The sequence below is a fragment of the Lycium ferocissimum genome, chromosome 6 (genome assembly GCF_029784015.1).
Source record: "Lycium ferocissimum isolate CSIRO_LF1 chromosome 6, AGI_CSIRO_Lferr_CH_V1, whole genome shotgun sequence".
Taxonomy (NCBI): domain Eukaryota; kingdom Viridiplantae; phylum Streptophyta; class Magnoliopsida; order Solanales; family Solanaceae; genus Lycium; species Lycium ferocissimum.
The window spans coordinates 38,806,755-38,834,607 of NC_081347.1; the positions used below are offsets into that span (position 1 = coordinate 38,806,755).

Genomic DNA, 27,853 nt, shown 5'->3' on the forward strand with positions numbered 1-27,853 from the left:
ACGGGAGCTACCCTTCAGAATTCAGCGGTTTTGTCGTTAGTAGTGGGAGTGAAAGAGCGACAATACGAAGATCCCATGCTAATTCATTACTAGGACACACTCCCTCAGAAGGAGAAGTCGTCATTTGAGATTTCTGGAGATGGAGTTCTCTGATGCCGAGGCAGGTTGTATGTTCCCGATGTTGCAGGGCTACGCCGCCAAATATTGGAAGAGTATCATTAAGGCCTAACCATGGCATGAATCCTTCTAAATGTAGATTGTTCAAGCTTCAACGGTGAACGTTAGATGGTTGAGAAGACAAGGAGGTATGTAAGGCTAACCCTTCTTTCAATAAGGCATGGTTTCTTGGCTATATATATATATATCCTTTTATGAGTTCCATAATATCCTCCAAATGATTCTATCTCCAAAGCTACTAAAGCTTATGATCCTCGACACTTTCATGATTCCATTGCATCCTTTATACGATAGTTGATCCTCCAAGGATAGACGTAACAAAAACGATGATGGTAATGATGTTGATGATACTTATGGACCCTTATGTATACGTGTCTAAGTATGTATGACTATTACGTGACACTGAGCTTATATAGCCGGGTATGATACCTAATGCGCGCACACCACCGCACTTGGGTACGGATACCACCGAGCCTTGGCAGGCCGGGTGTATGATCACCGACCCTTGTTACGGCTTCTGCATGTGAAACACCGAACCTTCATAGTCGGGTATGGTATGGATATGAACATAATACGAACACGAATGTATATGTATGTACACGAGCACGCTTTAGAAATGGAAGGTCCCTATGAAAGATAAGTAAGTAAGTAATGATGATGATGGCTTTACTATCTCCCGATTCTCCCATCTTATGCTGCTTCTTATGTTATCTCTTGCTCCTATTATGATGTTGATTATGCTTTACATACTCGCACAATATTCGCACCGACGTCCTTTTGTTTGTGGACGCCGCGTCATGCCCGCCGTGTGGCCGAGACAGGCTTGATCCATAGCTTTCTTATTCGTGGATCGCTTAGAGGAGCCCCATTTCATCCGAGCTGCGCCTTTTGTTATTATTATTTTGTGTACATACACCGGGCACGGCGGGTCCCGTCCCGCCTATATGATGCTACCTACTCTTCTTAGAGGCTCGTAGATAGTTGTATATGGTTAGATGTCTTGAAGCCTTGTCGGCTTATATTTTAATCGGACCAATTTGGGCCAGGGTCACATTGTACGTCCAACACATCTCCAAAATAACCGGGTCAGTTGCAAGGACGAGCTTGAGCGTAAATGGATAGGTGTAAACATACAAGAAGCCTTCTCTATGATCGATAGATTCGTCGGCCCGGGCGAACACTCGCACCGGACGGTTATCCCGCTAGGGGCCGACCCGACCGGTCAAGTTTGTCCTCGGTAATAGGCACGGGTATCGCCTTACATCGAAACCCCTACCCGCGACCGAGGGGCTTCTCGACCTCAAATTCTTTGTTGTAGTTGGGTTTGGACGGCACTATGTCCAAAGCAGTAGGTTCAACGAAGGATTTTCCCTTGGGTTGTGAGGTTGGTTCGGCTCCCTGAGAAGAAATCGAGGGAACATCCTGGGAGGTAGTTTCGGTGTTGGCACACATTTGGAGAACGTGAAAGAGAAAATTTGAACGAGATGGGAGTCAAAATGCAGAAAAGAAAACAATAGAGGAAATGTAGGAAAAGATTGAAAAGGCAACAAGAATTCGAAATGACGAGTGAAAGAGGAAACAAAGGAGTACTTTCGATCAAAGAATGGCAAATGGGGAAGTTGGCAAAGTTGGCTTTCTTACGATCAAAACAAGAAAGAAATCAAGGGGTGAAAACGATCAAAACAAGCACGAAATCAAGGGGTGAAAACGATCAGAGCAAGCAAGAAAAGGAGAGATGAAAAACGATCAGGAGTAAATGAAGTAAAAGAAGTGAAGAAGTGAAAGTAGAAAAATGAAAAGGTTGAGGGCCTTATATAGGCATGGGAACTGTAGCGGTTACAGAAGGCGGCTAATCGGGTGGCGCCACGAGTCCCATAATTAATGAGACGTGATACGAGGCGACGTGCGTTACGGCGGTTCCCGAGGTCGGCCATTCGGGACGAGACACGTAGCCGTTGTCAGAGGGACGTGACATTACTGTTCCCGCCAAAATTAAAAGATAAGAACGAGCTTATGAAACCACCGCGTTTGTGACTTATCCACTTCCCGTGACTCCGGTAAAACTACAGTCCGGAAAGTGTGGGGACTATCTGTATACGGTAAAAACCGAATATATGTAAGACCGGTGAGACCGGGGGCCGAAGGTATGACCAAATGAGCACGAGTATGATCGGTCTTTCTTTCAGATCGGGGGGATCCACAAGATATGACTGATCCGAGAAAAGAGAAGTAAATCTGTTGGTCCGGTTATTCCGGACCAAACTCTGCGTTGCCGTTAGTCCATTTTCTCTAAGTCAAGTTCTCGTGGTCATTAGTCCGGTTTCTCCATGTCCGAATTGATCGTGCCTATTGGTCCGGTTAACCAGTTGCGAAATCGCCACGCGTCAAGACTGTTCTGCCATTTTGTACTGACAACCGTACAGGTGTCCGACCGTACGGTCCTACCTTATCCTTTTAGGGTTTCTTTATTCTAAAAAGGCTTTGTGTTGTATGTAAGGCCCATGAGACAAAACTATAAATAGAGGACATCTCCCTACTTTTAGGGGATTGATTTTTTGAGATCTAGAACATTATAATAGAAAATATATATTTAAGCTCACTCTCTCTCTCTATCTCTCTCTCTCTCTCTCTCTCTCTCTCTTTTAGTCTGAATCTGTGGTGTTCTTAGCTTTGCCTATTCATTCAATACAACTTAGCTTAATCGTCAACATCAACATATTTATTCAAGGCATTAACACATATACACATATATATTATAGCATACGAATCCACATATATTCCACATTCACCCAAAATAAATTAAAGTTTATTCACATATTCTATAACTCACTTATAAATTCAATTGTTACCTAAATTCGGTGTAAACAGTAGTAACTATCTCTTTTAACCATTCCCCGTTAACTTAATCAAAAGAAGAAAAAAGGAAAAGGGTACAAAATCCATTGGTGCATTTATTAGTTTTGTCAAGGTCTTGAATAACATTCATTGTAAATAATCAATAGAGATAAGGGCATACTTGTACATGCAAAAATGGACACAAAGTAAAAAGTACTAAACCAAGGTGGTAGACATACAGAACCGCGAATAGTTGATTAATTTCGATTTCCCAAGTTGTTTTTTTTTTTTAAAAAAAAGGAAATGAAATAATAAATGCGCGCATGTAGTTAGTAAAATAAAATAAATTCTAGTAGCAATAAAAATAAATAATAAATATATAAATATAATAATGAAATATGAGCGGATGCAAAAGACGAATGAAATGTGGCATAATAAGTGGGTTGAGATCCGCATACGTTCCGCTCTCTATCTCTCTCTCTCTTATCTCATCAAAAATCAAAAATCAAAAGAGATTGAAAAAATAAAAAGGAAATAAATTAAAAATCCTATTCTTGTTTCCCTCTCTTCTCTCTCTTGGTTGCCTCTTTTTTCTTTTGTCCCTTATCATCAACAACACAAACACACTCTCTCTTCCCCCTTTTCGTTTGTTTTTCTCTCTGATTCTCCGTTGAAGAATCCATCACGCAGAAGCAGAATAATAAGAACACAGCAAGAATCAAGGAAGAAGAAACCAATAGTAGTATTAGTTTTTCTTTTATTGATTTTTATTTTTGGGAAACCCTAACCCTAGTTTTTTTTTTTTTTTTTTTGGTGGTTGTGCCAAGGGGTTTGGTGCAGTTGTGGGTAATTTTAGGATCCAACAAATTTTTTGTTTTTGTGGGGTTTGGTTAGATTTTGGTCGGGGTTGTGTGATGCTTTATAGTGATAAAAGAGAAGGTAGAATAGATGCCGCCAGAGCCATTGCCGTGGGATCGGAAGGAGAGGAAGCAGCAGCAGGATCGGACAGAAGTGTTGAGTGGGCCCAGGTGGAGGGAGCCTACACCTCACCACCACTACGCATCTTCTCGCTGGCTTCCTGATTATCGCTCTAGAGCCGCCCCGACCACTGGTATGTTTTATATCTCCTTTTTTCTGCTTCCCTTTATTTAGGGTTTTCAGTATTTTCACGCCCCCCCTTTTTTTGGGTATCTTGACACCCCTTTTCGGGTATCTTGACACCCTTGTTTTGGCTATTCCAAAAATGGTCAATTTATCGTTTTTGTAACAAATTGCTCGATCTAGAAACTCGTGGGTCTTATGGTTTTTGGGGCTGAAAGTAGGTAACTAAATAACAATTTTATGGGTTCGTTGTTAGCTTCTTCATTGTTGGATCTATATTAACTTCCTCTTAAAAAGTTCTTGGGTTTCTAGGGTATATGACTTGGGGTGGGTGGGGAGGTCAGAGCTTGTATCTAGGGCTGATCTGGTGCCTAAAGCTTACTTTTGGGGGTTGATTTTTCTCTTTATACCTCTCTAGATCTGTGATTTTCTTGTTTTTATCTATCTGTCACTCTATAGTTTTTTAGAGTTTAAAAATTCATTAGAATCCGTTTTTTCTTCTAAATTCCGTTTTTATTTTATTTCTATCTGTTGGTATTTTTTGCTGCTTTTTTGGTCATCTTATTTTTTTGGGGGGTTTGAATTTTTTCTGCTGAAGGTCATGGTAAGCAGGGTAATTGGCACATGTATCCTGAAGAACCTGGACATGGGGGTTTCATGCCTTCTCGTTCGAATGAAGATGAGAGTTGTCGGCAGTCTCGTGGAGATGGTGGAAAGTACGGCAGGAATAATAGCAGCGGCAAGGAAAATAGGTCTTTTGGTCAGAGGGATTGGAGAGGCGGCGGTCACTCTTGGGAAGCTGCTGCATCCCCCAGTGCTTCTGCAAGACAGAATGATGCTACAAATGATGTTACTATGGTCCCTAACACATGTGATCAATCTCACTCTAGAGACCAGAACAATAAGAGTGCTAGTTTTAATGGAACGGCAAGCACCGGACAAAGATTTGAGAGGGAGACCTCGCTGGGGTCGATGGAATGGAGGCCACTGAAATGGGCTCGCTCTGGAAGTTTATCGTCAAGGGGATCGTTAAGTCATTCTGGTAGCTCGAAAAGCATGGGAGTGGATTCTAATGAGACAACAAAGCCCGAATTGCAGCAACTTGGAAAGTCGAAAGCTGTGCAAATAGTGGATGCAACGGCTTGTGTAACTTCTGCTGCCCCTTCTCAAGAGACAACTTCCAGGAAGAAGCCGCGCCTGGGTTGGGGAGAAGGACTGGCCAAGTATGAGAAGAAGAAAGTTGAACCTGGTCCTGAGGATAGTGGTGTTGTTAAGGGGGGAGCTTCTATCTCTGGTGATAGTGTGGAACCTGGTCATTCTCAGCCCTTGATGAACCTGCTGGATAAAAGCCCAAGACTTGCTGTTTTTCCGGATTGCCCCTCTCCTGCCACACCTTCGTCAGTTGCTTGTAGTTCTTCACCAGGTATTATTCTCAAGTTATTTTGCTGGAAATTATGCTTTATCCAAAGTAGTTGTTTGTGTTAAAGAGTCTGAACTGTCAGGAGCTGTACTTGGCATTTTCTTTGGTCTGTATGTCTTCTAGCAACTGGGGCAGTTTTTGGACTGAATTTGAATGATAAAAAATTTTGGTTATGGAAAATGCTTATGTAGTTCAATGCAAGTGTAATATCCCTATTTTCAAATTTTAATTAGCTTGGGTGAAGATCATGGATTTCTGATTTGAATCGTCGAACTTTAGCGATTGCAGGCATTATATGTAACACACTTACCTTTAGGATTCATTAAATAGCAAGTTTCACAAAATTCGCCAGTAACTGAAAAATCATATATTTATTTTACTTGATGTGATCCTATTCAACAAATTCCAGTATCTAGTGATCGACACTCTTAAGCTCTTTCTGTTCTTTTTGGCTTCTTTGCTGACCCAATACATGAAGTGGCTCAGTAACTTATATACTCCCCCCCCCCCCCCTTGTTCCATTGTATATGAGGGTGTTTGACTGGGCAGAAAGTTTAAGAAATTAAGTAAGACTTGAAATTTGTGTGGCTAGAAACCCTTTCATTAAGGGTAAAAAGGTAAACTTAATGTTGAATTGTTACTAAATATAGAAAGGTGTCATTCTTTTGGGGTCTGACAAAAAAGTAAACAATGTCATTTAAATTGGGACGGAGGGAGTAACATCTTTTTGGTGTGGGAGCATATATTTTGTATCATAGCTGCTGCATATCCCTGTCTTGAAAGTTTTGATGCTCTCTTTGTGGAGTTTTCGTAGTACTTCCAATTGTTCAAGAAAGAGATAGAGCTCTTATTGCTCCATCCTTTGGTTTGCTGAAGGAACAAGACATGTATTTGATTATCTATGTTTCCTATTTGTATTGTGGTTTTGTAGCAGAATCCTAGGAATATCTTTCCATTGACGGCATTGAGCAGAGAAAAATATTCTTCATCTTGTCAATAGACATATCGTTGCTTTTTATTTCTCGCTGTCCCTGTCTTTTCTTTTTAAGTGGGTTGGTCTGAAATTATGGGTTTGCAGTTTTAACACCCGGATAGTTAGACAATTCAACCCTTTTAGGTATAAGAGATTAAGAAAAAAAAAATCATTCACACTTTGTTTGTGCTTGGCTCAGAGGAGTAGCATCTAATTCACGTTTTTTGTCCATGCTATGTTAATAACAGGTCTTGAGGATAAACAACTAGTCAAGGCAACAAACATTGATCAGGATGTTGGTAATTTATGTGGCTCACCCAGTGTTGTCTCCCAGTATTACTCTGAGGGATCAGGTTTTAACTTAGAGAATTGGGATCTTGCTAAAATCTCCCATTTGAACTCTTCAATCAATGAATTGCTACAATCAGAGGACCCAAATTCTGTGGACTCTGGTTTTATGAGATCAACTGCAGCTAACAAGTTGCTAGTGTGGAAGAGTGATATTACTAAGGCCCTAGAAAAAACTGAAGCTGAGATTGATTCACTTGAGAATGAACTGAAGACATTGAACTCTGGACCTGAAAATACTCAGCTTGTTCCATCTGCTTCGTGTTCTCCACCAAAGGATTGCAACGCTAATTCTCATGAAGATCAAGGCACTACTTCTAATATAGCTTCTAGACCTGCTCCTTTGCTAGTTGATATACCTGACGATTTTATTGGAGAGGAAGGGGCTAATATACATGAAAATGAGCAGACTGAGGTGAAAGTTGAGGACATTGATAGCCCTGGTAGTGCAACTTCAAAGTTTGTTGAATTGCCCTCAGAGAAAGATGTGGCACCTGTTGATGCCATGATACATGGTGGAATGTTGATTTCAGATGACAGTAAGTCTAGAAGATTGAATGTCAAGATATGCAGTTTCACTGAGGAAAAAGCTAAGTCTAGAATTTCAGATGTAAGACTGTGCAGCTTCAACGAGGAAAAAGCAAGGGACACACTTGCTTGCGGGGAGACCTCCCAGCCAACTGCCAGTTATTCTCACGCCGCTTCTGATGGCAGTTTGAGTTGTGGAGAAGATGCTTTATATAATTTGATATTAGCTGCCAACAAAGATTCTGCACAGAGAGCATTTGAAGTATTTAACAACCTACTGCCTGCCAGCAAATGTAGTTTTGATTTTTCAAGAGCAATCAGGGGCTCTTCGTTGCAAGTTGATCCTGCGGTTAAGGAAAGATTTGCTAAGAGGAAGCAGTTTCAACACTTCAAAGAGAAGATAATTGCCCTAAAGTTTAGGGTACATCAGTACCTTTGGAAGGAAGATATTCGCATGCTTTCTGCACGGAAGTTACGTGCAAAAACTCAGAAAAAGTTTGACTTGAGCCTGCGGCCTGTGCATATAGGACATCAAAAACACCGTTCTACAGTTCGTTCACGGATTTCTACTGGTTAGTTATTTCCTTTATCTTCTCTGTACCATTAACCTTCGTGCTCTTTTTCCCTTCTCTTAACATAGCTCACAATTAGCTTAGTTGCTATTTTATGAGTGTGTATTGTTTGGTGTGACACTATCCTTTTATAGATTTAAATTGTGAAATACCAAAATGGAAGAAGTTTCAAGATCTGGATATTTTGGTCCTGTTCTGCAGCTTTACACTCTTCTTACCTCAAGTTGGTTCCACTATATATTGAGCTGAATTTTGTGTTTGTGATACTTCTGTTAAAGCTTTGGGTACAGTATTTAACATTGTGATCCAAAGTTTGTGAATCACAGGTGAGCGGTATATTGGTTCTGGCCCTGATGATTTGGAACGACGTGAACTCAGTTTGTTGTTCATAGCCTGTGGAGTAGTCATAGTTATAGCTCATACTAACGAGGGGGTGGGGGAGAGACTTTCGTGCCATGTCTCTGGGTTTTTTAATGTCATGGCATTGGTCCTCATGAGTTAAACTCTATTTTTATAATATAGATTGAGTTTCTGCTTCAATTTTCAGTCTCCTATATTCTGTGCATGTACCAGTTGTTGGAATTTTGTGTAGAATTTCTGACTAACATTTACTACAATTTCGTTCTTTGATTTGGAAGGTTTATTTGTCAATTGGTAATGGGGAATTTGATTTTTTTTAATATGCTTTTTTTTTTTTTTTTTTTTAATTATCTCTTTACATTTTGGAGGTCTGAACCAACCCCCCCCCCCCCCCCCTTTCAAAAACACACCACCACAAAAAACAAACACAAACACAAAAAATGTTTACTGGTTTTATTGGTAAGTCAGAGATCTTGTTTAATCCTTGGGGCTTCAATCTTCTTGGGGGTGGTTAGAGAGATTAAGTAGGCGTTTGGCCATAGATACCAAAAACAAATACACTTTTGTTGGAATTTTTGAAGTTGGAGTTGTGTTTGGCCATAGTTTTTGAAATTGTAGTTTTTGGTGAAATGTGTTGTAAAAAAGTGAAAAAAATTTGAAAAACAAGTTTTTCTTGTTTTTGGTATTCTGGAATCCAACTTCAAGTTGCATTCCGAATATTTATGGCCAAACGCCCAAAAGTAAAAAAAGTGAAAAAAATTTCCGGAAAAAAGTGAATAATTTTTATGGCCAAACGGCACCTAAATCTGGAGGGACTGGGAATTTCATCTTAATGAAATATTCTTTTGCCATGATGATTTACTTGTATATGTGATTTACAATTAAGCTTACAGAAACTTGGTCAAATTTCATCTGACAATAATTTCAGCATGTCATAGAGTCACTATATGTAAATCTAAAGCAGTCTGAACCGAGTGTACCACATTGTAGCAAGAATTAGGGTTCAATTTGTAGTTTTTTGTGCATCAAATTTAATTCTTCTTGTTCTGACATTCTTAAAACTTCAGAATTACGTAAGGGCTGTTTTATACTAAATATGGTTCGTGTAGTCTAGCTTCAATTAAAAACTAGCTTTACTTTTGCTGTAAGCCCTCTCTACTGAGAGGGAAGTTCAGCCTTGGGAGACCTTTGTTTTGTTACTCCTGGCAGTTTGCTTTTCAACGGCTTATTGAGTCCGGTCTCAGTTTGCTGACTGCTGCATGACTAATTTATACTTACTAGGGTAGAGGATGGCACATGATCACCTATGGTGTCCAAGTTGGATGGTGTCGGGTGCAACTTCCTTTGATTTGAATATACCTGTGAATTCTGTTAAATCAGAAATATCCTACTTTTAATCATGTCTAATATAAGCGAGGTACTTCTTCAATTTGATGGAGACGCTTGCAATAGATTTCGTGAAGGATGAGTTTGGAATGCATATTAATAGTGCATTTTTTCGGAATTTAGATGTCTGCAATACCCCTTTCTGGAATTTTTTTTGTTTCTTACGTTGTAGGAAGGTCAGTAGTACTAAAGAGAAGGAATGTAAGATGGTTATTTGTGTTCGTGATTATTTGTAAGTTGTTTGTTTCTAATTAAACTAGCTCTTTAATATTGGTCCCAAAGGGATGACTGGGGTAGGCTGACTGGTTGGGGTGTAGTAGTGGCAACAGGCATAGAAGTAACAACCTGAAGAATCCAGTTTTAAATCCCAACTATACACAGTGTCAGAGATCCCATATGCACCGGCTTGGATACCCTTCATTTAAAATAGTTGGTACTTCCTTGATATCTGCATCCTAACTCTGTAAATATGTGTGCTGCTGTTTTGATCCTTTTCTTCTTTGGCTTTAGCATCCCTAGTGTCTTCATTTGCCTTAATGTCGTCGTCTTTGCAATACTGATTTGGAAAAATGTTCTTTGCCAATGCAGTTGGAAACTTAAGTCTGGTACCCTCATCAGAACTATTGAACTTTGCAAGCAGGCTGCTCTCGGAACTTGGGGCAAAGGTCTACAGGAACACATTAAGGATGCCTGCTTTAATTTTAGATCAGAAGGAGAGGACGATGTCAAGGTTCATTTCAAAGAATAGTCTCGTGGAAGATCCCTGTGCCGCCGAGAAAGAAAGGAGTCTGATCAATCCATGGACATCTAAGGAGAGAGAAATTTTTATTGACAAGCTTGCTACCTTTGGGAAAGACTTCAGGAAGATAGCTTCTTTTTTTGATCATAAGACAATTGCTGATTGCATAGAGTTCTATTACAAGAATCACAAATCAGATTGTTTTGAGAGAACAAGGAGCAAACCAGATTATTCTAAACAAGCAAAAGTTTGTTCTGCAAATACTTACCTTGTTGCTTCTTCTGGGAAAAGATGGAACCGCGAGGCTAATTCTGTTTCTCTCGATATCTTAGGTGCTGCATCAGCAATTGCAGCTAATGTGGAGGATAGTATTGAAATTCAGCAAAAGGGTACGTCAAAGTACACTGTTCGAATGGTCACTGAGTATAGGACGTCCAGACTTAATGAGTTGGAGAGGTCAAACAGTCTTGATGTATGTCATAGTGAAAGAGAAACAGTGGCTGCTGATGTTTTGGCTGGTATCTGTGGTTCCTTATCATCAGAAGCTATGAGTTCTTGCATTACAAGTTCAGTTGATCCCGGAGAAGGAAACCAGGAATGGAAGCACCAGAAAGTGGGTTTGTCGACCAGATTGCCTCTGACTCCAGAGGTTATCCAGAGTGTTGATGATGAAACCTGTTCAGATGAGAGCTGCGGGGAGATGGATCCTACTGATTGGACAGATGAAGAGAAATCAACTTTCATCCAGGCTGTGTCAGCTTATGGCAAAGATTTTGTTATGGTCTCAAGACGTGTTGGAACGAGATCCCGTGATCAGTGCAAGATCTTCTTTAGCAAGGCTAGGAAGTGTCTTGGATTAGATAAGATTCTTCCTGGACCTGGCAATTTGGTGAGGCAGGATGTTAATGGTGGAAGTGATCCTGATGCTTGCGTTATGGAGACTAAGCTGTTGTGTAATGAAAAATCAAGTTTGATGTTGGAAGAGGTATCTGATTTATGTATGAAGGGGGAGATCTCAAAGCCCGATTTTACCAGCTCTGATGACAAAGATGGAGCTGGAGAACTGGATTCTGTTGATACTGAACTTATGTCAAAGAATTCAGTTCAGGTAAACTGTCCTGTAGATAATCAAGAGGTGGAAGTCATTAGGGACTGTGAGATGCAGTTTGGTGCTTGTATTGGAAATGGTCATGGGGATGAGAATATGGTTCCAGTTCCTCGGGAAGGTGTTGGCCTGTCTGACATGCCATGTCCCAGTGAAGTTTCTGCCAAGCATTTAAGGGAAGAAATCAAGGGAGTAGTCTCTTCGCCTGAACAGGATTTGAAAGATAGAAAAACAGAAATAGCTGAAGTAAGTAGGTCAAACTGCTCTTTGGAAGATAGAAAGCCCGATATGGTGTTGTCTGGGAGTAATTCTCGTCTTGCTGCTGCTAGGGAAGGGGGATTGTGTCCTCTGAATGGATCCCAGAATATGACTCTTTTGGAATCTGACTCTGAGTGTAAGCCAGGTGTCAATTACTTGGAAAGCAATATCTCAGTTCAGAGGAAACAGATGCCTCAAGCTTCTACTGCTGATAGATTATCAGAACTGGAACTTGAGAATGTTAGTGATAAGCAGTGTGAGAATGCTACTCAGTCAGCTGAACAGCCCTTGCCGAGCACTTCACGGTTAGCCCAGGTCTGCCAGATTCTTGACAGTTATTCATTGGGGGAGTCAGCTCTCACGAAGAGTGGGGATCCTGGCTGCAGAACATCAGCTGCCTTGCAAGAATTCCAGAAGGTGGTGGGTAGGAATCTACAATTAGATAAGTTTTCTGCAACTGGTTGCTTTCTCCAGAAGTGCAATGGTACAAATCGTGGTGGTGGTTCTGTTTCTGATCCTCTGATTCCTAACCGAGAACAGACAGGAGGTAGTTCATCAAATGTGAAGAAACCTTGTAGGAATGGTGATGTGAAATTGTTCGGACAGATTCTCAGTAAACCATGCCCTCAAGCAAATCCCAGTTCCAATGCACAGCAGAGTGATGGTAGCAATCAGCAGTTGAAAGTTGGTAGCAATTCCTTTAGTGCAAGTCATAGTTTAGATGGGAATTCAGCCACTTCCAAATTTGAACGAAATAACTTCCTGGGTTCAGAGAATCATCCAGTGAGAAGTTTTGGTTTTTGGGACGGGAATAGAATACAGACAGGGTTTTCTGCGTTGCCCGACTCTGCTATCCTGTTGGCAAAATATCCTGCTGCATTTGGTAATTATGCAATACCTTCCACCAAAATAGAGCAGCCTACTTTGCATGGGGTTGTGAAGAGCGCCGAACGGAGTTTGAACGGTGTCCCTGTGTTTCCAACAAGAGATGTAAGTAATGGAGTAGCAGCAGCAGATTATCAAGTGTACAGAAATCGAGATGTGCAGCCTTTTACTATAGAGATGAAACAGAGGCAAGAGGCGTTCTCTGAGATGCAAAGAAGAAATGGGTTCGATGTGGTGGCTGGTATGCCGCAACAAGCGAGGGGGGTGGTTGTTGGAAGAGGAGGGGTTCTGCAGTGTACTGGTGTCTCAGATCCGGTGGCTGCCATCAAAATGCATTATGCGAAAGCTGAACAATTTAGTGGGCAGGCGGCAAGCATCATCAGAGAGGATGATTCTTGGAGAAGTAAAGGGGACGTCAGCAGGTAGTTGATCGCAAGGGAGGCCACAGTGGATGGCCTCCTTGGCAATTCTCTTTTTGCCACCATGTACAATAGTTTTTGTAAGTTTAATCCAGGAAACCATAGGGCAGTAGATGGTTACAGTTGTTACCGTCTTTTTGGTTACAGGATTCTAGGTGTCTGTAATATTTATTTGCCAGTAGCTTTGTATTTGTTGTATTTGATGGAAAATGCAGCAATAATTTATCAAGAGTTTGGGAGGTGGAAGAAGTTCATTACCATTTCGCATTTTGATCTTTTCCATGTTTCTGCCCCCTTGTTTTTCTTTGCAGTTTCTTCTGATTTTTTCATATTATTAGTGCTTGTTAATTTTGTTATGTGGCTCGTTTGGTGTGGTTATATTTCTAAATGCAAGGAGTTACAAGGTAGGATTTGGTCTGGATATCTGTTTGATAAGCATACGTAGTGGACCCTTTTCACTTCCAATGATCATGTGCATTTGGATAGATATCAGTTATTGACAGCTGGCCTCTTTAACAATTGATTAGAATAAAATACGGGGGCCCAGGTCCCACCTCACCTCTAACTTCTAAAGTGACTTTTATTTCTGGGTTGGCCCGTAATGACTGATGTGATGGTCATAATCGTTCTCACAGGCCGCCCATAAAATATCTGCCCCAGGATATGCCGTAAAGATTGCCACTAAGTTTTTTCTGTTCCTGTTTATATATTAAAATCACCATCTCTTCTTTTTTCCAGAATTTTTTGACCAAGAAAAAGAAAACGAGCTTATAAGTTACATAATACCAACAAAGAAAGTTGAGACAATGTACCATAACTTGAATCATTAAATAATGCTTCTACTTCGTCGGAAATCAGCCGTCCCGGAAGTAGTATGAGCTTGACTACCTAGCTGACGGCACAAGCTGAGGCATTGAATATTCTTCTTCTAGCTGGAGTTTGGCTGGTTTGCCTTGCGTTCTTCTTGTGTTTGAAGGAAAGCAGGAAGAGGTGCTGTAATTTTGATAAGCTGCAAGATGAAGAGCTACTGTCAACAAGTTTACTTTGAATTGAGATGTCTAGGAAAGCAGCCTTGTTTTAATGTTTAAAAAAACAATGCAATTGTCAGAGATGATCCTCTTTGTCTATTAGCCAAAACTGAAGATGTCCCAGCCCAAATCTGAAGCATTGAAAGCCCGGCTTTTTCAACCCAATATTCAATCAATCTAGTTCCACAGTCAGACCAAAGGAATTGATGAGTACATGCTTAAGGTTTGTGGAGTTAAGACCCATCCAGCCTTAAACATCACACTCAAGGTAGTAAGATCCCATTTGGCAAAGTCAGTGCTGCTACCTGATAAAAGTATGGAGTCATAATAGCGATAAAGTAATCTAACAGTTTACACTGTTGGCAAGACTGTTCCATCAAAACAAGCATCTCAGTTAAATATTCCTCTTGATTCAGCGATGTAAAACGCAAATGATTAAAGATAGAATTGCTTGGCATGTAAAATATGCAAATGTAGCGTTGAAATTACTGATTTTTCTTTGATCGGTAACATCAAAATTACTGGCTTCTAAAACAATATTAGAAAAACAACTAACCTCGTTTATGATGGGGTGAATAAGAACTATTTGATGCGCATGCAAGTTATATCCACAGTCCCCAGGAACCGGATTCTCAGGTCTTTGATAGCCGCTAATAAGAAAGTAAAGCCAACTAAAATCAGATCATGCTATTGGCAGCAGAAAAAGCTAATTGTTCTTGTTTAAAGTGATTAGATAGAATAAACATTCAGCTACTTTCTGTTTCAATTTTAAGCGATATGAATATCTTCGCAATTAACATGAAGGATAAGCTTTATTTAGTCCAAGATAGGCAGCATGTATAAACAATTAAGGAATCTGTGAACTTGTTGCCTATAATTGTCATGAAAGAGGTACCAAAGCTGTCGAAGCAGGTTAATCTAGATAGCAAACTAACCAGTTACTATGGAAACAAAAGATGTCTGGCCGAGGGGCCATCTAATTAAAACGAATACCAGGCAAATAAAAGTCCAGTTTCATACCCATCTTTCTCAAAACTTTCACCCATTAATTCAGGATGAAAGCACTTTGGTTGCCCGCCAGATACATAAAGAGGATCACCTGGTAAGATATACAATTTCTTATAAATCATAAAAGGAACTAACAGAAGAGCTGCTGGGCAATAGAAGTCTGTAATACTACATAACAAAAATTAATCAATTGTGGTTGCTTAGTTTGATAAGGTATACACATCATATCCAGAACCAATCTCTTTCAACAGACCCTGCAGGTCTATTGAAGGCCAGTAGGATTGTTACCTAGAAGTTCAGCTTGAACAAATTAACTCAGGGATAACAATTCTTAGCCTTGGATTGATCACATAGTACAGGGGAGCATACTCGGTAACAAAACCTGAACACTAGATGTTTGGTGAGGAAATTACATAATGGATGATACAGTAAGGAAAACTAACTGCTCCTTTTTCTACTTGCAAGTGTTTGTCAATGGAACAAGTGTCTAAACCTGCATTTAGATATCAATATTTGATAACTAAAATCATTTTTGATTGGCTATAACCTAGAGGAGGCAACACATTCCAATGCTCCACAGTTCCAATAACATATTTATGTCGTAGAGGGCCTCATATCGACTTCATCGGAGAGGTCATTGACGTTTCTGTAACAAAGCAGATGCATAGTCCACAGGCTCAGACTCAGGCACTTAGGTAGATACTTACTGATATGGTTTCATAGAAGTAAGAACGACAAATGTTTGCAATGCACCATCCAATGTCGATGTGCTGTTCAATATATGGCTGGTCGTCTGAAGTTGATGAACTTCGTGTTTCTTTTTTCTTTCGTGAGTGTTTCTTTTAGAAGACCCAAACTGATATGTCTACTTCTATGCTTAAATTTGTTCTTTTATAAGGGGGGAGGATGGATTATAAAATTTCATATTTACCAATTAGCGGATGTCCAATGAAAGAGAGGTGGATGCGGATTTGGTGTGGCCTTCCAGATTGAATTTCAACCTGTTAACAATTTACAAAATTAAGGAAAGAAAATACAGGTTCCTTCTCCTGCTTAAGGGTAGGGCAAGGAAGGTGTCTATAACATTAAATTTCTTATGTCTTTGACATCAAATACCTGAACCAATGTGCAGTTGTTCTCCAAATCTCTATCAAGAACGCGAACGCTGCTCAGAGCTGGCTTCCCTATAAAAAAGGATCAGATAATTAAGCCAACAATAGTGTCCTTTGAAGCACTGCATGAATGAAAACAACTGAAGGAATCTTTTAAAAAAATTAATCCAGGAAATGTTTGCCTAAAATAAATAATTTGAAAACCTGAAGGAGAAGCAACATACAGCCCTTTAGCAACTCCAGGGTATTTAATTGTACCAATTGGTTGCTTGATGACAACCTATCAGTCAAAGTTACTTTTAAATTCCAGTAACCTGATGGATTGACTGCCGTAGAATACACTCCAACAGAAAAGTTGAAACCAAACAGAGGTGGGAACATGCATAGGAGGAAAAAGGGGGGACAATGAGAGGGAGAATAATGCTATGATATTACCTCATCCATAGCCATCACACCACTTACTAGCGCTCGATATATCTTGCAAATCTTCCTCATTGTATTGCACTCTGAGTTGGTGTATCTATACAAGTAAAGTTCAACCATCGTTAACAAAATGATCCACATGAATTTTTTACAAGACAAAATATGTGTTATAGCAGAAAAGTACAGGAAGGGGCACAACTTTCAAGAAGTAAGTGATGTTTCTGAATTTTCCTCAAGGCTTTAGTAGGAGTTCCACAAGTGCCATTCCAAAAAAGTGTTAAAATAGAGTTCACCCTCTTCAGATTAGGATTTCGTTTTTCTTTAATAACTGCATTTCTTCAGAAGATTAAAATATCAAAAGTTAAGAAGCTATTGTACAGGATGAATGCAACAGAACGTGAAGTTTGGACCTAACGCCTGACTTTTTGTCTTTTACTAACCAACCATCAGCTATCTTCATTGTATGACATAATAAGTCAATAAGCATGTAAATGTAAAGGTGAACTGCAAGTGGGATATAGGAAAAAGAAAGTCTTCCTACATTGGTAAAACAAATAAAGTCCTTCATACTGGTCTCACTGCTCTTAATCTGTAAGAACTTGGTTTTCCCTCCTTTTGGGGGTTTATAAATGGACCGGGCATGATTTAGTAAGGATGGGAAACTGCGTAATCATAGAACTTAATGTTTAGATTGTAGTGAATTTGACTTCAGAATTTCAAGCTTCCATAAGTGGATACCATGTAACTTGTAAGGGGACATACTAGCACCCAACTTGATTGCATTCTAGAAAGTATCAAGAAAAACTAAAATAGAGAGGAAGATATTTAAGGGGACCAGATGACCTATAATATCCTATGCATTGAACAAGTTCATACTTTTCAGAGACTTCTCTAATAGCCTCAACAGTGTGTTCTATGAAGTGATGTTGATGGGTAAGAGAGTTACCAGGATAAAATAGAGAATACTTAGTCAAAACGTAAGAGTTGAAGATTCGATCGAAACCCAAAATCATTTGTTTCTATCACCTTTACAAAGTCTGGTAAAGGTTGAAAGACAATCTTGTTCTCACCTGACAGCAAATCAAGTCTACTAAAAAGGTTCAAATTTTCATTTGGAAGGAAAGAAATGACAGAATTTTTAAAGGCAGAGAAAGTTCATTGCAGAAGATCCAATGGAAGGTCTTTACTTCATTAAGTTTTTGGTGTAAAGAACAATATGTAGAAGAGGAAGTTCAGTTAGTGGACTTTTTAGGATTACTGTAAGTATTTCTCTTTCAGTAAAATGTAAATTTTTGGAGGTGGCCAGCATACCCTTAATGCTGAGGAATACAAAATTACCAGTTTCAAAAAAAAAAAGGTTCAAATTTCAGAGAACGGATATATTGTTGTAAACAGAACAAACTGAAGAGCTTAACTGACTTTGAGGTGAGAGCTCTCCAACCATTGGTGTGATTGGGACTGATTGAGTGGGTAACATAAGTTGCTGCTTGTGAGAACTAAGTCTGGAATATTTTATACCCACATATTTATGTAGAAAGTTTGGATGTTTAAATTACCAACTTCCTATTTAAATTTTACATATGGAAGGATGTATGGATGAATGAAGCTAGTAAGAGTTCCAAACAAATAAAGAACGCATTGTAATCTGCATCAGGAAGGAATATAGTAATCTTACTTCAACGAGGCATCTTTCTATTTATTAATATATCTTTTCTTACTCCATCACTTACAACTGCTCTCAAAGACCTGAGTTACCTTCTTAAATACTCCGTCCATCCCAATTTAAGTGTCTCACTTTCCTTTTTGGTCTGTTCCAAAAAGAGTGCCTCTTTCTATCTATATTTAATAAATTGACAATTCAAACATCCTACATGACAAGTTTATAACCACAAGATTCAAAGGACACTTTAGTACATTATACACATCTTTAATATAGGACCACAAGATTCAAAAGCCTCTATTTATTTCTTAAACTCCGTGCCTAGTCAAACTAAGACACTTATATTGGGAAGGAGGGAGTAGTAGATATTGAGCTAATCATCCCCAAAGAAAGAAAAAAAGGAAACGAAACAGCATAATCATAGCTAGAGTAAATTGGGAAAGGAAAAAAAGAAGAAGATATTTTATCATTATCTACTGCAGAAATGCTTAATTAATATAGAAACCTTTCAGTTGTAAAAATTTAGTGCAGAAAATTCTCAAAAACTTCTTTTTTGAATTTTGGATATCGTTCTCATTGTGTTCTTTATTCATATAACACAATCTTTACATCTAGAAGTTTTAATTGACAAATCTCTTTACACATCGCTAGAATAGTCAAACTGAAATTTAAAGCAAAAAGCATTTTGGCCTACACAATATTGTCCAAATAAAAGAAAATAAAGAAACAAATTAACCTCAGTATGTTGGAAACAATTAATGGAAGTATAAGGTTGATAAGTGAATGGTACTGATAAGAAACAGTGAATGGTAGAACTAAAACACCAAGATACTCAAACACTTAATCACTAAACAATTGACCCTTGTATTAGTATAGAGTAAGCTGAGTTTTCTCTCTAGAACTCCAATTAGGGAGACAATTCCCGAACTGCTATAGGCCTTTAAACAAGGGCTTGTCTCTGAAGCCTAATGACAAACCGAAGAATTTGGACAATCGGATGTTTAGCAATGTTGCAGCATGTCCGAATTTAACTTCTGATAAAGAAATGGACTGTGGACCCATGAACAAAGTGTTCCGCTTGACCAAACAAAGCTGCAAATGTTGTAATGAAGAATGCAACTGATAGAGGTGCCAGAGAAGATGAAGTCAATGGAAACTAGCTGATTGAGGAAGCTTGAAAAGATGATGTCGGGTTTACCATCCTAGACAATGTTTTAGTATTCGCCCAGTTAAAGCCTCAAATGTCTGTAATGCACGAGGCTAACGGAAAGACGGTGGAGATGGTAGAGAAGACATCCTACACTAGCCAGTCAAGGAAGATTGAAAATGTTGCTTTTGATGTCGAATCTTGAGGAAATCATAACTAGCGGGGTTGAATAGGAGAGAAAACAAGGGGTGTCATATATATGTGTGTTCATGTATATGTATACATGAATGTATGTGTGTATATAGATATAGGGTTTTGCTAATCTACTACATGAAGGTAGTTGGTCAGCAATCTCCCCATTTTTTTTTTTGAGAAGGTAACAGTTGTATGTATAGACTAAACCAGCACATGGGTTGTCCTGAAAACCATATTTACATCAGGCAAAAGAAAACAACTGATCCAACATTCTAACAAGATCCTAGAATATCTACAATGGACTCAGTATCCTCTGGATATATCTGCTTACACCAAAAACAAAAAAGTCTAATGCAGTTCAGTTTGATCTTTTGTGCTTCATTACTGATGTCCTCAAAACACCTTGAATTCCTCTCTTTCCAAATTGTCCACCATAGCCACCAATTTCCCCATTTTTTTATTTCTTTAAATACTCTTACTTGTGGGATTACACTGGGTATGTTGTTGCTGTTGTTTAAATACCCATACTATTTCTTATCAACACATTAAATACAGGGACTGTTTTGTCATTTGACCAAAAAGCCCTCATTCATTTTCCTCTTCCTAGTATCACCCAAAGTTTCCTTCACTGGTACCTGCAGGAAAAGAGATCAAGCAGGCAGCCAGTTCTTCTCCAGCATTCCATGTTTTTTGTTCGTATTTTTTCTCTTTTTCTAATATTGACTATTTTAGTATCTATCATTATCAAATTTACAGTGTAGATTTCAACCTTTTTATGTACAGAAAAAACATTTTCTCCCTTTTGGCATGCTCAGTCGTTGCTATGTGTCCTTGGTTGAATACGAAGAACTTAAGCTTCAACGTTGAAAATGGTAATGCTATTTGCTTTGTTTATATGCATTATTAATTCATAAGTGCTATTGGTATGTCGAGTCAAGTGGTTTGTTATATTTTGCTCTGTTCATATACATGATTAGTATTGGAAATCAAGAGAGAGAATGAGAAGTGGGGATAGATTGAAGCTCCAATTGTTAAGGAGGGTGTGTGTGTGTGTGTGTGTGTATATATAAAAGTGTAACAAAACTAGTTTTTAGGCCAAGTTTTTCCCTTTGTAAAACTAATTATATTAACAAATTATATTACTCACTTTATGAGGATGAAGTTTAGAATAGTGGGAAGATGGAGGTTGCTAAAGAAGGAAGACGACAGTAGCAGTTGCTTAGCTATGCCAACAACTATGGGCTACAGTGAGCAAAACCCAAAATCCTTTGTATAAGGACAAATAGGCAATGGTGTTGCTACCGCATGATCAATGCAACAACATTAGGGGAACCATAACTCAATTAAGGAACGTTGTTCGGGGAAAAGGAGAAATGTATCAGCCATGAGGGAGAGGAGGGGATAGGGGATACTTTGAGACTTCGGAGACAAAAGTAAGTGAAAAGAGGGAGTTAGATGAGTGGTAAAGGAGGACAAGAATGAGTGGGAGGGAAACAATTATTAGAGTTCTACAAAACTTCGCAGGTATCACAAGGGTTTAAAGGGAGGCAATACATTTATTTAATGATATCGACCAAGAATGGAGGATGCAAGCAACAAGAAGAGGAGTAGGTTCAGAAGGTCGAATGCAAAAAATGTGACGAGATAAAAGACCCTCAAAAGCTCTTTAATTCACACCTGAAGAAGAAAAAAGAGTAGGGGGAGGAGGGTGTATTTCACATGGAGATCAAGATCACTCATAGAATATGAGAGGATGAGTATTCCAGGTTAAAGGGACATCACTAAGATGGGCTTGATTATGGCTAGGCGGAAGGCTGTGATTTTAATACAATGAGAAGAGAGAACGTTAGAAATTCAAGGCGTGAAAAAGAGGAATTTTTCTATTACCACAACATTTAATAGCAGGGGAAGCGTTTAACGCTGAGGGGGCCTCTGTGGAGGTGTTAACATCCAGTTGGGGATAGGTCAAAGAAGAAGTTGCAGAAGGATCTTTCCGGGATGATGTTAGATTATTGCATGTTATTTGTACATATGCATCTTTTTCTATGACGATTTTCTGCCTTTTGGCATACATACATCTTATATGCAGGAACTTTCAATGCCAAACAAAAATTATATTACTTCTTAAAAGTTTTAGTAGACTACAATGCACAATTTACAACTCCTAAATCTTTCATCACCTTTTTGTTTTTTGATAAGTCTAAATCTTTCATCACCTAAAAGAGCCAAAACTTGCAGGACCTAGGTAGACTAGGATTTTATGTCATAATTCAACAGATAGTAAGTTTTTCAGTATAGCTAAGATTGTCCATAACCTTTGAGATTCTATACTTTGCATCTCGAAGGTTAGTAAGTTTTTCAGTAAAGCCGGGATTGTCCATACTCTTCGAGATTCTATTCTTTGCATCTCGAAGGTTTTATGCAAAGGAAATCATCGGTCTCGTTGATAAAATACAAACAAAATGACTTACTACCCATAGTATATTTTGACACAACCTACATTCTCAAAGAAAAAGAACTTATGACATCCCATCATACTTCTACATAATGACTAACAAGTGTTTTAGAAGTTGGGGTGCGTTACCTTTTAAATATCCACTCCTCATCTATGGAAAAAAAAAACATACTATCATCTTGAGATTGGAAAGTGTTACATGTAGATAGCATATAATTCCACAATTTTCTCCAATCAAGAGAGAATTTTACACACCTTCCCGCTCCTCAAAAAGAGAGGATTTTGCACACTAAATTAGCAAACCTTTTTCAGAAAATTAATATCATTAACAAGATGACGCATCAGTGTCTGACACTCGAACACAGCCAGTAAGCTGCTAATATTGTATTATCATAGTGATGCTCTTAATGATTTCTGGAAAGATAAACAGTTGGAAGGCTCCATTATGTTAGATTTTCCTAGCCTCTATCAGACAGCCCAAAATCAAGACTCCACTATCTCTCAGTATTGGCAAGACACTAGCTGGCTCATTCTATTCAGGAGGCACATGCAGGACTGGGAGTTTCCAGAGCTTCTAACTCTACTTGCCAAATTACAACGCTTCTCTGTAATGGAAAATATAGCTGACAGTATAAGGTGGGGAAACTCCAAAAATGGTCTCTATTCTGTAAAAGCAGCTTATACTCATCTTCTTTTGGTATACGGCTTGTATACGGGGATGTCCCCATTTGTTAATAAAATACTTACCTTATCAAAAGAAAAAAAACTCATCTATGCTCAACAAATGAAATCATTGACAGATGGCCTTGGAAAGTTATATAGAAGACTAAACTGCCTACAAAGGTTTCCTGTTTCAGTTGCATAGCCCTGAATGAACCATGCTTAACCCAAGAAAAGCTCAATAGAAGAAAGTTTCAGCTGGCCAACAGATGTTATATGTGTCTACTATATTCTGAATCTAAACAAGCACCTTTTTCTTCAATGCCCCATTGCAACAGACATTTGGTGTAGGTTTTTTGCTATCTTTGGTCTAAGTTGGGTCATGCCACACAGCATCAAGGATGCTTTTTAAAGCTGGTCTCTTTGGCAAGTTGACAGCCCATCAGTAAAGTCTGGCAAATGATCCCCTCATGCATGAGGAATCCAAGATGTTTTGATGGGCTATCAACTCCTACTTCTATCCTCAAAGCTAGATGTCTTTTTTCGTTATATAGTTGGCCGAATTTAGCACCTATCAACTGCCCTGTAAATCTTTTGGACTTCGTCAGCTCTTTAATTTTAGCCAACTTTTTGTTTAGTTTGTATAGCTGACTTTTGTCCTCTGAGCTCACTCTTTTCTACATCTGCATCTTCTTGATGCTTTTAATGAAATCATCTTACTTCATAAAAAAAAAAAATAGCAACATAAGTATGTACTGAAAATTATGGCATGTCTAAGTGGTGAAGCAAATTCAACATACTTGTCTTCAACAACTGACGTCCCCTCAGCAAAATATGCTGCAAGGCGAGATTTACCAGGCTTTGTTTTTGCACAGAGCAGTATTCCTGGAACATTCCACAAAAGATTCAAGAATGTTCTTTATTGCTTGATTTCAGAAGAACAAAAAAAGGAACAAAAGACTGTTACAAGAATGTTTTTAGTGTTACAAAGTGTCAATAGTTCAAATAAAAATTCTGTTGCATGACGACTCGACTTTGTACGGTTACTAGATCTCGGAAATAACATCATGATTAGACTACTGTCAGATCCTAATAAGAAAAGGGATGATAAAATTCACATTTATTGAAAAGTAAAATGGTGAAACAGATTTTTGCTGATTACGACTGGTGAAACAGATTTTTGCTGATTACGACTAAAACTAGGCAAGAATAATGGGTTTCCCTGACAGCACGATTAAAGCTCCACCTGTTGGGAATTTATATGCAGAATACCATGAAAAGTTTTTTCTAAGATGGACTGGAATACTAATTTTCAGATATGTAAAAATAGAAGAGTGCAGTTGATAATTCAACAATCATGAAACAAATTGTCACATTGAACGAACATTTAAGGAAAAAAAAAAAAAACAATTACACAAACCTACCGGCATTCTCTTGTTGCTGGAAATCAATATATTCATACTTATTCATCAAAATATTACAATAACCATATCATTATCACTTCAATTCAATGTTGTCCAGGATTGGTTGTGTTTCTGTTTTCTTTGCAGGATGGAGGTGAAAGATAGCTGCAGTTTTAAATTTTATTATACTTACATGTAGTAATTTTGTTTACTAATTCAAATTAAAAAATCTCTACTACAATTTATGACAGGTTTATGTAATTCTGTTCTTTCTAAATAAAGGACATGACATTAAATGAAAGATTACCCATCTTTCATATTGTACTCAGAGCACAAATTCATTCCTTGTTCTATCAGTGTACTTGGAGCAAAAACTCATGTACAGACGTGCCCTTGATAACTCACCTGATGTACCCCTTCCTAGACGATGAACTGGGACTGGATGTGCTTTTTGACAACCTGATGAAGTGGTTGTCAGCTTGCACGCATGCCACTGGAGTTGTGTCAAGACGGTCCGCTGCTGGTACGACCCTCCAGGAAGAACTTGCAAACCGGAAGGTTTATTTACGACAATCTGAAAAGTGAGAATACATAATATGAATGTACCTTTGGCCCATATAGGATAGTGTGAAAAATTCTCTACTAGCTATGCTACATTATGCTCTTTCTTTCACTTGTATATATATATATATATATATATATAGATGCATACATATAAACACTCCATTCTCTTTATGTATCCACTCATAAGGTTTCCAACTGCATGGCTTCTTTATTTTAACTTCTTAAAATTTTCATTCAATATCAGAATTGGGCCTGTAGAAAGATCTATGAGTTTACGACAACTATGCCTCAATTCCTAACAAGTAGTGTCACTGTATAGATCCTTTATATCCATTCCATTCATTTGGGCCTATTTTATTCCCCTACTGGAATTTGTCTATAGAGAAATTAGGAACACTCAACCTACAGATTCTCTAAATCTCACATTTATCTTTACACTGACACACAAATCTCTAACCAAACTAAAAGGATTCCAGGTGAACACTGATCTTAATGTAAGTGTAACAACGACGACTAAGCCTTTATTTCCAAACAGTTTGTATTTCATATGGGTACTTTGCTTCCATTTTGTTGTTTTTCCTTGTTAAGTCCAAATGGATGTGAAGGGATTGTAGGTCTATTAAGAGAATGTCCCTCTGTTTGATTTTAGGTCTACCTTGTTTCATTTTAACACTTTTGGTCGTCTTAGTGTATAGTATATGAACTTATATATTTGGAGGTCTACGTAGGATATATAACCAAAGGCTTGAGCTACTTGCACCTTCTGTTGGACATAATTATTTGTAATTTTTTCTAATGCTGTATGATCGCGTATCCATCTTAACATTTGCATTTCTACGATACTCATCTTATGGATATGTTAGACTTGAGACACCCCACATTCACTCCCATATAACACTGTTGTCTCACGGTCGTCCTATAGCTTACATTCCCCTAAAAGGCTAAACCTAGACTTCTGAATTGTTTGCATGTAGACGCCGTAATCCCATCTAATTTCAGATAAACTTCATTCTTCTTATACCAAAAACCTAGAGGTGCATATATTCTAACTTCTACTTATCCTAAAACTCTTGCTATCTAGAATGTTTCTCCATAAATCATAATTCAAACTTTTGATTGACCCTTTCATTCGTTTCAAATATTGTTTGTGAATAGTGAGCACTACAGACATCCATCTTATATACCATTGGTTAGCTTATCTATAACTAGGATAAACAAGTTTAGACGCAAAGTAGATCACCGGTGTAAACATAAGGTTATGATAACATCTTGACTAGTTTTATGCTAGTCGACCACCTACCTATGAGTTTATAACTTCTCCCAAAGAAGCAAAGTAAGGTAATGTGAGACATAAACTTCCAAAGCTCAGTGATAAATTCCCCTTTAGTCAAGTGATCACATCACTTAACAAGATTTTGCAGAAGATAAAAAGAATAGCAATAAAGTTTGAGAACCACAGAATCTACCAATGTGGTTTCTTTAAGTTTTGCCTGTTAAACCAAGTTTTCTTAGAAAACCTCTTGACAATATGGTTAGCTAGCAGGTATTTTATCACAAATACAAGGAAACTGGCTTTATCTTATCTTATTTATTATTATTTATTTATTTATTTATTTTGGGAAGGATGGAGCTAGTACAGAGATTTCAATCTTTTACTTTTGGGTATAAATGTCATCATTTTTGCACCCAAGGGTGTGGCTTAGTGGTCAATGAAGTGGATTGAGAACCACCAGGTCTGAGGACCAAACCCAACAAAGACAAAAACATTAGGTCATTTCTTCCCATTTGTCTGGCCTTGGTGGACATAATTACCAGATACCTGTTGCTGGTGGGAGGTGGCAGGTATCCTGTGGATCTAGTCGAGGTGCGCACAAGCTAGCCCGGACACCATGCGGTGTCAAAAAAAAAAAGTCATCATTTCTTTTTCATGTAGGCATTTGAATTGCTCAAGCCCAATATCCATCTAGGTATCTTTAATTTTTCCATTGATCGATCACCTGTGTACGCAAGTCTAGTCCTCTCTAAGACATCATCAAGATGTGTAGACATTGATTTTTCCTCTTTAATTTCCCAGTTTTCCTCTATCACATTAATAAGTCATACAACAAAAGATAACTTCCAATTTAATTTACCAAGTGGTCATCTTCAAATAGTACTTGTAACAAGTAAGGTGCATCAGGTTCTCTCCAAGGAAGGCGATGGTATACTAATTCAGCACCTGCCCTGCACATCCAAAAACTACACTTCACATATTGAATCACACAACATTTGCAGGCTAAATCTTGCAAAAACAAAAAAATTACAAAATTGACCTGAGTTCAGTATCTGGTAAGGTAACAACTTTACCATCAACTGTTATCTGCAACAATTAAACATGACCAAGCTTCATAATCTCAAAATACTCCCATGTGCATTAAACCATTTCCTGGATGAAGTAACCTGCTTATTTTGAATTCTCTGCAACCAACTGCTCAACAGTTAATTAATATCTGAATCTTCAAAAAAAAAAAAAAAAAAAAAAAAAAAAGATTTGCACAAAAGTTGATAAGCTTACCCTAGTAAAGGAGCTGAATTTTTGTACTTTCTAAAGTAGAATTTTATCAGTGTAAGACCTATAAATTTTTCAAAAAGTCTACAATTAACAAAAAAAAAAAGAGTGTGTGGAGAAAAATGAGTTTAATTTATGTAAATAGAGACCAGCATCGGTGGGTCGGACAATATCATGGTAGGTTAATCCGTCATTAAGTGTTGGCCATGGCACTCCAAAATAGGCCGCAACTTCTGCTTTTTTCGACATTCCTAACCGGGGTTAATTTCCCCAAACACCGATTGTTAACAAATTATCATATCGTTAACAAATTAACAAATTACCCGTTTGGCCCGTGCTTAATATTAAAAATTAAATTTGCAATTGCTTTTAAAAAGTATTCAATACTTGTCATATTGTTTTTGTTGCATCATGTTATTCAAAAGCAGTTTAATGTTTTCTAAAGACTTCTAACATGTTATATGTACAAAAGTACTTGAAAGTTAAAAAAAAAACATTTTCTTATTATAGACTTTCTTTTTATTTTCAAATGTATATATAGCAT

The 27,853-nt window shown here is 38.2% G+C and overlaps 2 protein-coding genes across 5 annotated transcripts; one reads left to right on the plus strand and one right to left on the minus strand.

Annotated features, from left to right (window-relative positions):
* Positions 1–3,516: 3,516 nt before the first annotated feature.
* Positions 3,517–13,366, plus strand: LOC132059659 (uncharacterized). Its single transcript, XM_059452346.1, has 4 exons — positions 3,517–4,123; positions 4,712–5,536; positions 6,755–7,954; positions 10,289–13,366. Exons 1-4 carry the CDS (start codon positions 3,961–3,963, stop codon positions 13,111–13,113), a joined length of 5,013 nt encoding a protein of 1,670 aa, XP_059308329.1. The 5' UTR covers positions 3,517–3,960; the 3' UTR covers positions 13,114–13,366.
* Positions 13,367–13,781: 415 nt separating this feature from the next.
* LOC132059660 (RNA pseudouridine synthase 5) lies at positions 13,782–27,714 on the minus strand. 4 transcript variants are annotated; one of them, XM_059452347.1, is made up of 14 exons: positions 27,459–27,707; positions 27,316–27,373; positions 27,201–27,228; positions 27,074–27,120; positions 26,894–26,984; positions 24,603–24,771; positions 23,595–23,679; positions 16,690–16,774; positions 16,459–16,534; positions 16,259–16,326; positions 16,074–16,143; positions 15,155–15,233; positions 14,691–14,784; positions 13,782–14,115 (listed from the first exon to the last, which is right to left on the minus strand). In XM_059452347.1, the coding sequence occupies exons 1-14, from the start codon at positions 27,556–27,558 to the stop codon at positions 14,035–14,037; spliced, it is 1,131 nt and encodes a 376-aa protein (XP_059308330.1). In that variant the 5' UTR covers positions 27,559–27,707; the 3' UTR covers positions 13,782–14,034. The 4 variants fall into 4 exon arrangements, with proteins under 4 accessions (XP_059308330.1, XP_059308332.1, XP_059308331.1 ...); XM_059452348.1 differs by having other exon boundaries at positions 14,065–14,439; positions 27,459–27,712; XM_059452349.1 differs by lacking the exon at positions 15,155–15,233 and having other exon boundaries at positions 27,459–27,712.
* Positions 27,715–27,853: the final 139 nt, after the last annotated feature.